This window comes from Lagopus muta, chromosome 24 (genome assembly GCF_023343835.1).
Source record: "Lagopus muta isolate bLagMut1 chromosome 24, bLagMut1 primary, whole genome shotgun sequence".
Taxonomy (NCBI): Eukaryota; Metazoa; Chordata; class Aves; order Galliformes; family Phasianidae; genus Lagopus; species Lagopus muta.
Window position 1 is genome coordinate 5,450,075 of NC_064456.1, and position 10,266 is coordinate 5,460,340.

The window sequence follows — 10,266 nt, forward strand, 5'->3', positions numbered from 1 at the left end:
ACACAAAATTGGGGAGGGGGGGGCACAGGGTGTGGGGGGGCCACCCGGGGGCGTTCCCTCATTTTGGGGGATGGGGGTCGCAGCCCCTGCAGACCGCTTCAGGGGGGGCTCACCAGGTTCATCAGAGCCGTCGTGACAGTCGCAATAGTCGTCATTGACCCACTGAAAGGCGATGGTGGAGGAAACCGTCCAGGCAGGTGAAAGGCTGGGATTCCTCATAGAAGTGATGGTCTGGGGGGGGGGGGGGTTAAGAGAGGGGGGAACGGGGGGGGGTTAAGGGGGGGGGGGTGCTCACGTGGGGGGAGGTCTAGGGGGTCCAGGGGGGGCAGCAGGGGAGACGCCGCAGGGCGTCCCCTATGGGGGAGGTGGGGGGGCAGCATTTTGGGGATGGGGGAGTTGTCTATAAGGGGGGGGTCTGACCACCCTATTGACCCTCCCTGTAGGTTTAACCCCCCCCCCCCCGTCCCCCCGCCATGGGCACCCCCCACATCCCAACCCTTCTGCAGGGACAGAAGCACGGCGCAGGTAATGGAGTGCGGGGGAAGGGACACCTTAAATTGGGGGGGGGTACAACTGATGTCCTTGACCCCCCTCCTGTGCCCCCTCCCCATTTTAGAGATCCCTGAGGAATGAAGGTGGTGGCTGAAGGCTGAGATGCGGTGGCTGCAGCGCGACACAGCAGGGGCCATGGATGTGAGGACACCCCCCTGCCCCCCCCATCCCCAGAATTGGTGTGCCGGGGCTTCAACCCCATCCCCAAAATGAGGGGACCCCCCCTCACACACACCCTGTTCCCCCCCCCGAAAGCTCTGTGCCCCCCCCACCGAATTTTGCCCCTCTCACACTCTGTGCTTCCCCCCCCCCCCGAATTTTGCGCCCCCCCCCACCTGCTCAACCCCCATTCCCTGTGACCGCCCCCACTCTGTGACCCTCCCCCACACCCTCTGCCCCCCCCCGGGCCTTTTGCCCCCCCCTCCCCCACCGTGTCCCACCCCCACACCCTGTACCTCCCCCAATTTTTGTCCCCCCCCGCCCTGCCGCTCCCCGAAGCCCTGTGCCCCCCCTCACCTTCTGACCCCCCCATTCCCTTTGCCCCACCCACCCTATGAACCCCCACGCCCTGTGTCCCCCCCCACAATTTTGAATACCCCTTGCCCTGTGCCCCCCCCACCTTCTGACCCCCCCATCCCTGTGCCTTCCCAACCCTGTGCCCCCCCCATTAATTTTGCCCCTCCCGCACTCTGTGCCCCCCCCCACAATTTTGTGCCCCCCTCACAACCCCCATGCGTTGTGCCCCCCATACCCCCACACCCTATGACTCCCCCCACAATTTCGTGCCCCCCCACCCCGCACCCCCCAATTCCTTCTGCCCCTTCTCCACTTCTGACCCCCCCCCACCCTGTGCCCCCCCCATCTTGGGCTCCCCCTCCCTCACCCTGTGATCCCCCCCACCCCCATTAATTTTGCCCCCCCCCTGCCCTGTGCCCCCTGTCAACGGTTTAAGGGCTGGTTTGGCCCGGTTCCGTGACGAGTGGGGCGGAGGGATCCACAGATCCGCGCCTCAGAAAAAAAAGGAAACAGGGGACCCCAAAATAATTAAAAACAGCGGCACCGATCTGAGGAGAAACAAACTAATTCACTAAGTATATTATGGGAATGCAAGAGAACACACTATAGTAGAATATAATCAGAATGGAAGCTAATGAATCAAATATAATGAGAGAGAGAATGTCCGAAAGGTGGATAGGCCTCAGCACAAGGCTGAGGTGAGATGCGCAGTGCAGTTGAGCAGCAGGGAGACGGGAGCAGCGCCCACGACAAAGGGCAGGCGAGAAAGAGCATCAGGAGACCTTGCCAGGAGTTCAACCTCCTCTCCCTGAGCGCAAGGTCCCCTGGGGAATGCAGTTCTTCTCTTCTGGGCAGGTACCCACGACTTGAGCATTGACAGTGAAAGTCCCAGTGCCCCACATGATGTTATGATGTGGAATACCGAAAGCCAAAAATCACAAAACCACGATGCTGTCCTGACAGCTGCTTCTGCTGTCACAACTACTTGGAACGGTCCTTCGCAGTTGGGTTGCAGCTTTGCCTCCTTGGTCTGGATGAGCACCCAGCCTCCAGGTTGGGATGGATGAATCGGAAATTGCAGAGGCGATGATTGTGCCAGCAGTCCTCGGGTCCTGAGAGAGGATAGTGAGGAAGACAGTCTGAGTCTGCGGTTCTTAAGGAACGCATCTTGAGTTTCAAACTGCGGTACCTCATTTTTCTTTCCCAGATATGGGAACCCGAATAAAATTTCCTATGGAGAAACCCCCACAGCCTGTCTTGGTGCTGTACGGATTCGGAGAAGGGCCAGAGGCAAGCATTTGGTCCAACGGAGTCAAGTCTCTATGGCCAACTTGTGAGGAGCTTCTGTATTCTCTGACTCGATCTTTCTGCTTTTCCTGATGACGGCAGGTGCCAGGGGTACGAAATTCCCATTTAATCCCTGAAGTGTGCATTAGTTTCTGTAATGTGTGTGAAGTGAAATGACTGCCTTGGTCTGAATCTACATATCCTACCCCTCCATACCTAGGGATTATGTGTTCCAAAATCACCTTGGCCACCACATTTGCAGTGGCAGATACTGACGGAAATGCTTCTGCCCGCCACTTAAATGGTCTGCTGACACGAACGAGTCTTGATTTTCCCTGCATTCGGGAGTTATGTAAAATCTGCTTGAGTACTTTGGAATGGTCGAATCCCCGGCTCTCTTTCCCCTTCAGGCCGGTGTCTGATAGCCTTATTATTCACTTTCTGGCACGCTACACATCCCCTACAGACCTGTTTAGCCAGAGTATATACCCCTATATATCCCTGTGCTTACGTATTTTCGCAGCACAGCATCACACGGGGCTTGTACTCCCCAATGACTGCCTTGATGCAGGGTGATTAAAATTGCTGTTGTCACTGCCTTGTTTAATATTCTCTCCCATCTGAAATGAGCCTGTTGTGTTTTGTCCTTTTGCCGTTAGACAGCAAGGAAGAACGAGTGTGAGGTGCCTGAGCTGGTGTCTGACAGAGCGTGGCTCAGTTCTCCTTTTCGCTCGAGGATGATGTGGCACTGGAACAGGCTGCCCGGAGAAGCTGTGGATGCCCCATCCCTGAGGTGTTCAAGGCCAGGTCGGACGGAGCCCTGGGCAGCCTGGTCTCGGCCTCCATCTAGCGTTTGGCAAAACTCTGTCTGCGAGATGGGGAATGGCTCCCAGTGATCCTTGAGCTCCCTTCCAACCCAACCCATTCCATGATTCTGTTTTGCCATTACTCCAAAGCCCAAGTTAGCCACTGGTCTTCACAAAGAAGTTGCTGTTGTTCTACGTGACTCCATCCTGCTTAAGTGGATGAACCCACTCTCATGATTGACTTCTTGAGAGAGCCCTACCTGAAGCAGTTAGTCACCCAGCCTTCCGTGGATTGCTTATTCTGGTTCATCAGCATACAATGGAATACTCTAGCTTACATAAAGCTGTACTGTCTTTTAGACCTTCCTGTCTTTTAGAGCTGGCCTGGGGCCCTTCTGCTGGCCAGGGGCTTCGCCATGACCTAGGGCTGCAGCCCACGTCTTGTGGGCATGATTTCTGTCCCTCTGTCCTCTGCTTCCAACAGTCTAGAAGAAAGATCTCGCCATTCTTGAAGCGCTTGGAGTCCACAGGCTCCGAGGCAGGGGGAGTCAGTCCCTCCTACTGGGGAGCATCGTGGGGCTTTGGGGTCACATTGGCTGCCCTGGTTGGAGTAGATTCAGCAGGAATACTTCCCAGGCACCGTGGCCCTGAGCCCAAGCCCACTGTCCCCAAGAAGTGCCCCAGCCCGACACCGTGCCCTTGTGCTCTGCTTGTCCAGTGGGCCTCAGAGGGATGTCCCAAAATATGGGCAGGGAGGCCAAAGCTCTGGGTCAGAGCTCTCACAGGGGTTTATTAGGAACCAATACCGATGCGCAGCATAAGAGCAAGAGGAACAAAACGTGGAAGAACTGCATGGCTGTTTCTGACACCCCTGTGAAAAGAGCTCCTGGCGCTCACGGCTCTCCCAGCGGCACCGACCTCTCCTTTGTGCCTACATCCAACTTCATGGCAGGGACAGAGCCTCTTGTCCCAGAGCTCACATCCCAGAGCTCTGCTGTCGCAGCCTGTGTGTGCAATGGGGTTATGGCAGAGACGTCTCGTCAGTGTCGTCGTAGCCCGTGCTCCCACGGGACAGAGGTGAGGTGTCTCCATCCACTTCGGGGGCCCCGGCACTTCTCCAGGAGCGCAGACTCTCTCCTGCCAGCAGCAAAGACAACTGTTTGCCCCACAGGGTGCTCCTCCTGGCTGGCCCATCACTTTTCTCCTCCGTGGGACATTCAGCCCGTTCTCCCAGTCCCTTTCTCCCCGCGAAACCTCCTGAGGAAAGTTCCTCAACCATGAGCTGTGGCTCTCACTGCCGCACCAGGGACGGCACCCAGCAAGCTGCAGCACTGCATTTCCCTCTCACCTCCGGCAGCATCCCTGGGTCCCTCTGCCTCCTCCTGTCCCCGAGGCACTGGCCAGTCTCCCTGCCCTGGCACAGGAGGCTCTCCAGGCTCAGAAACCTCCCCGGCATCATCATAGCCCTCCACCGGGGAATCGCCGGGCAGAACAGGGATGTCTGTAAGAGAGAGGAGAGCAGTGATAGCAGTGACAAGATCCTCCTCCTCCCATTTCCCCAGGTAGGGCTGCAGTTTGGTCAGGGAGCATTCAAAACAGGATCCACCTGAGAAACTGTACCTCATTTTCTTCTCCCTCACTGGGCTGTACTCAATCTCCTTGTACACGGCTTCAGAGAAGGGCTCCCCAGATCTCCTGGAGTCTGGGGACAGAGACGAGACCCTGCTGTGCTTCCCCAGCCTCCTTCTGCCGCTTCTCCCCTCACTCCGCCATGAACTCCCCCTCCACTGGGCTCTGCATTGCTTGTTGCTGGATGTCAGCGCAGCATCCCACGCACACGCTGAGCCAGGACCTACCTCTGTGCCGAGCTCTGGCACTTTGCATCTGCCTTGCCAGGAGGGCCAGGAGGAGGCCAACAAGGAGCCCCAGGATGATGCAGATGATGACAGGCACCGAGACTCTCCTGCTGACGGTCGCGTAGCCCAGCGTGGGGTATGCAGGGGCAGCAATGTGGCAGGAGCAGCACCAGGCACGTGTGAGAGTTGGGGCAGTAAGGGGTAGAGGGGCAGGGAGTGCAGATGGGGAACCTCCAAGCCCGTGGGGTACATGATGGCCCTCCCCATACATCCACCAGCCCAGTGCCTCTTCCTGGGCACTTCGTATCCCAGAAAGAAGCCCCCGTTCTGGGTCCTGGGGAGACCCAGCTCCAGTGGGAGGAGGTGTTACCTCTTTGTGGGGGGGATGCTGTCATCCTGGGTGCAGCTGCAGAGAAGAGCTGAGCTGAGAGGTGGGTTGGTGGTGCCGGGCAGACCGCTGGCTGATATGCCCAGCACATCCCACCCAGATTGTCCCTTCCTCAAGGCCGGGACGCAGCCCAGCGCTCAGCTCAGCTCTGGGCTGTGAGCAGAGCCTGAGTAAGCCCCAGCTACTCACGCCGAGCAGTTCACCGCTGCATCTTCCTTACGCCGGCAGGCGCCGCCACCCGCAGTGCGGGCCCAGCAGTCCTGCAGAGATGGCTCCGTGCCCCTGCACTCCACCTGCTCCAGCCAGATGGGGTCCTGTCCCCTCCCCAAACGCAGCCTCGGCCAGGGCAGACAGCGCAGGGCCGCAGCCCAGCTGCCTGCACGCCACCTCGGCATCCTGCACGTCCCACGAGTTGTCGCACACGGTTCCCCAGGAGCCGCGGTGCCAGACCTCCACTCTGCCCGAGCACCCGTCCTTGCCTCCCACAGCGTGGATCTTCTCCCCTGTCTGCCAGAGGCGGTGACCTCCCAGGGCCCCGGCACAACCAGGCGAGAAGTGACACAGAGAAGGAGCTCCCACCTGTGCAGCTCGTGGAATTGGGGCACGCGGCTCCCGGCCTCCTTTCCGGCTTTCTCCTGCAGAAGGAAATGTAGCAGTGGAGCAACCTGCGCAGGGCGGGGCCTCTGCTCGCGCCTGGCTGTGCCACCTTGGTCGTGGTGAGGGAAGCGGGATCTGGTGCCGGGTGGCTCGCCTACCATTGCAGGTGATGCTGGCCTCGTCTCACACATCGTCATAGGACTGCAGCTGCCAGGGACCAGAGGGACACCTGCCAGAAGGAGCTGTTGCTCTCCCCACACTGCACGTGGTCCAGCCACGCAGTGCCATTCACCCTGCGGTAGCGGTTGTTTGCTTTCCAGGACCCCTCCGTCCCCGCAGCCCAGCTCCTTGCACACCAGTGGCGCCGTGTAGGCAGTCATCGAGTTGGAGCCGACGCTCCCCCACGTCCCGTTGTAGAAAACCTGCAGGCGCCCGGAGCAGCCATCGCTGTTCTCCAGCCTCAGGGCCACGAACTCTGGCAGGAGGAAAGGCCCCAGGGGGAAGTCGCTGGTTGGGGGCCGGGGAGAGGAAGCCCCTGTGCTCCCCGCTCAGCATCAGGGTGGCCACGCTGCCCACTGCCCCCAGCCGCACCGGTGGACGGGCTCGGGAAGCGGCCTTGGGTGTCCTCAGCCCCCCGGCCTTCCTGTGCCGGGCTTCCAGCACAGACCTGAGCAGACGACTCCTGCGTCCTCCTTGTGCCCACAGTCGTGCTGTCCCCAGGCCTCAGCAGAGCAGTTCCAGAGAGCAGATTCATCCCCAGAGCAGTTCACGCCATCCAGCCAGATGTGCCCGGAGCCCTCCCCAGAGCAAGCCGAGCCGGCCGCCTCCACGGCCCATCCGCAGCTCAGCTGGCGGCAAACCACATTGGCATCGGCCGTGTCCCAGGCGTCGTCACAGACCGTGCCCCACCGCCCCCGGTAGTAGATCTCCACTCTCCCTGCACATCGCCCGGCCCCGTCCACCAGCCGGACCTGGCGGCTCCCTGCAGCGGGGGGAAGCCCCAGCCGTCAGAGGCCGGCTGCCCGCCCGACCCCGCATCGGGAGGACACGCTGCTCACCCCGGCACACGACCCCCACGTCCTCCATGACGCCCACGGCCCGGCGCAGGGAGGCGTCGCAGAGGCTCAGGCCGGCCTCGTGGCCGGCACACCGCACCCCGCGCAGCCCCACGGGGCCCGTCCCTCGCTCGGCCCTCGGCACAATGTAGGCTGCCTCTGCCTCCTCGCAGCGCAGCTGCCGGCACACCACGCCGGTGTCCTCCATGCCCCACTGATCATCCAGGACTCTGCCCCACGTCCCGCGCTGCAAGATCTCCATGCGCCCGTCGCACCGGCTCCCTCCACCCACCAGCCTTAGAGATGCGTTGTGAGGCGGGCCTGCAGGGAGCAGGAATGCCAGAAATGCACGCTGCAGGATTCCGCCGGGGACAGCTTCAGCCTGGTGACGCTGTGGGATCCGCATGGGACTTTGATGTGGCCGTGTGGCAACGAGGCGGAATCCCTGCAGCCTTATCCTGACACACACCTGAGCAAATGACGGCAGCGTCGTTCTCGTGGGAGCACGGAGAGGCCCCCAGGGCGGTCACCGGGCACTGATCTGGGCTGCTCTCAGTCCCCTCGCAGTGGAACCAGTCATTCCACACCGGGCCAGTTCCTCTTCCAAAATGCCCTCCTTCGGGAACGGACACCACGAACCCGCAGCCCAGGTGCCGACAGAGAACATGGGCGTCCATCAGGTCCCAGCGGGAGGCACAAAGGCTGCCCCATGTTCCCTGCACCCCCACTTCCACCCTGCCCACGCACGCCGTGCTGCCATTCACCAGCCTGAACCCTGTGAATTGAGGACAGAGGAGGCTGGAGGGGGGAGATCTGCGCTCCGGTTCCCTCAGGAGATGCAGGAGAAGCCAAAGGGACAACACGAAGCCGTTTCCTTCCGCACTGCCTTGGGGCTGCAGAACACCACATCACCCTCCTGTCCTCACACCCAGCACAGCCCCGTCCCTGTCCCCGGCACACGGTCGGTGTCCGACCGCCCTCCCTGAGCCCTTACGTGTGCAGGTGACTGCAGCAATGCTTGTCTGGGCACAGGGCTGGACCCGAGGGGTCCCCGTGGGGCAGGAGGAGAGGCTGGATTCGTTCCCCACGCACTGCAGCTCTCTGTCCCAGATGGCACCGGTCCCTTCTCCAAAGGGACTTGCTGTGGGGACGGGCAGGGCTGTGCCACACTGAAGATCTCTGCAGACCACATCAGCAGCTTTGGGACCAAAGTGTGAGTCACAGACAGATTTCCACCCATCCCTGTCATGGATCTCCACTCGTCCTGAGCAGCGGCTGTCCCCTCCGACCAGACGGACAAATCCTGCAGTGAGCAAAGGCACCCGTGGGGTCCCGGAGCCCTCTGGCAACTCCACGCCCCTCCTCACCTCCACCTCAACTGGGGACCAAGGAGGGCCCAATGGCAATTCCCCAGGGACCAGCAATGGCAGCGCAACTGCCCACATGTGATGTCTGCTTATTGATCCCCAAATCTGACCTCAGAGGGCAGGAATGGCTCTAGTCCCTCACCTGTACATGTAGCTCCAGCGTCCCGAGTGTGTGCGCAGAATTGAACAAACCGTTCATCATGTTTGCAGTCAGACAGGGCAGACTCAGTGCCTCGACACTGGACCTCAGCCATCCAAATGGGGCCAGATCCTAGCACAAATCTTTCACTCCGTGTAGCACTGATTGCTGACCCACAGCCCAGCTGCTTACAAACCACTGCTGCATCATCTTCATCCCAGTAGAGATCACACACGGTCCCCCACTGCTCCTGGCGTTTCACCTCCACTCTCCCATCACAGCACCCGCTGCCATCCGCCAGCCTCACCTCCGCTGCCCCTTCAAACATCAACATGGGATCCATCAGGAAAGACCAGGCCCCAAACTGGGGGACCCCCAGGCTGGCACAGTCACAAGATTTGGGGTGGAGACTTCCCACTGCCTGTCTCTACATCTCCAGACTCACTACCATCCCCAGGGCTTTCCACGTTCCCAGGAAGCACCGAGCTGATCCTGAGGATCACCCCAACCCGGAGGATCAGACCCTGCTCGACCAGGCTCCACAGGGATGACCCTAAGGAGTCCAGATGTGCTCTGGGGATTTTTGTGTGCCACCATTACCAGCTGGGCCATCGGCACAGCAAGAGCACTGTGCTGGTGAGCAAGGGGTGACAGAAAGATGCTTCAATGTCTGGAAATCACCAGGCATATAACCAGGGCTGCCATAAACTCAGCAGTCCTGGAAAATTATGATACACTCATCCACCCAGAGAGACACAGAATGAAGCACAGGATCCACGCACTTCAGCAACTTCTGCCACAGAATCACAGAATGGCCAGGGTTGGAAGGGACCTCAAGGATCACGAAGCTCCAACTCGCCACTGCAGGGCCGCCAACCTCCACATGTCACAGCAGCCCAGGCTGCCCAGGGCCCCATCCAACCTGGCCCTGAACACCTCCAGGGATGGACGGGGCATCACAGCCTCTCTGGGCAGCTGTTCCAGCACCTCACCACTCTTTCTGAGTTTAAGAACTCAAACTGCCCTTGTTTCAGGGGTACTTAGAAAGAAATCTTCATTCCCACAGGGATCTCAGTGATGCTCACTGGCCCTAGGCCAGCTCGGACTGCTGGTCAAGGCAGCTGGCACTCACCTCTGCACGGCTGCACCCAGAGGAGGAGCCACAGCACCTGAGGGCATCGGAGTCCTTCTGTGCCCATCCTGAGCCTCCTGTCCTGCTGGCACAGCCCTGCAGGGCCCAACTCCCTGCTGCAGCTCCTGGGGGCTCTGGGAACGGTGACAACAGGAGAGCAATATATCTCTGCAGCTGATTATGCAGATGCAGAAGAAGCCAATCAAAGCAGCAGTCTCCTTTTTAGACTTTATCAGAAGTTGTCTCCCCTCCAGTGCAGCCCAGCCCTCCAATGAGCTTCTCCAGAGCTGTTCATGACCATATATGAGGGACGGCTCCGCTGCGGGGTCGTGTCGCTGGGACGGGAATCACCGCGGTGGCTGCAGGAGGACGTGGCTCCATCACCACGTCACCACTTGCACTCTGCAGGAGCGCTGAGCATCTCTCGTGCCGGGAACGCCCAACAGACCGAGATGGGAATGTCCAGCTGGCCCCACGCTGCAGGAACCGCAGGGCTGGGACTGCACCAGGGCCGTGTCCGTAAGGGAGGGGAGCAGCCCCTGGGCCTGCCGCAGACCTGCTGCACCAGGAG

General features: G+C 60.3%; 1 protein-coding gene and 1 long non-coding RNA gene across 2 annotated transcripts; one reads left to right on the plus strand and one right to left on the minus strand.

Moving 5' to 3' along the window:
- The first annotated feature begins 466 nt into the window (after nt 1-466).
- On the plus strand, nt 467-5,902 carry LOC125684334 (uncharacterized). Its single transcript, XR_007373289.1, has 6 exons — nt 467-525; nt 617-693; nt 1,924-2,466; nt 3,015-4,723; nt 4,837-5,448; nt 5,634-5,902. It is a non-coding gene; the product is annotated as an uncharacterized LOC125684334 (long non-coding RNA).
- Nucleotides 5,903-6,075: 173 nt separating this feature from the next.
- Nucleotides 6,076-9,804, minus strand: LOC125684313 (scavenger receptor cysteine-rich type 1 protein M130-like). The gene is given in 9 exon segments (XM_048926374.1): nt 6,076-6,230; nt 6,232-6,291; nt 6,293-6,477; nt 6,670-6,984; nt 7,061-7,378; nt 7,527-7,832; nt 8,052-8,360; nt 8,567-8,881; nt 9,696-9,804. Coding segments are annotated over 9 exon segments (1,920 nt in total). The 5' UTR covers nt 9,763-9,804; the 3' UTR covers nt 6,076-6,185.
- Between the last annotated feature and the right edge of the window lie 462 nt (nt 9,805-10,266).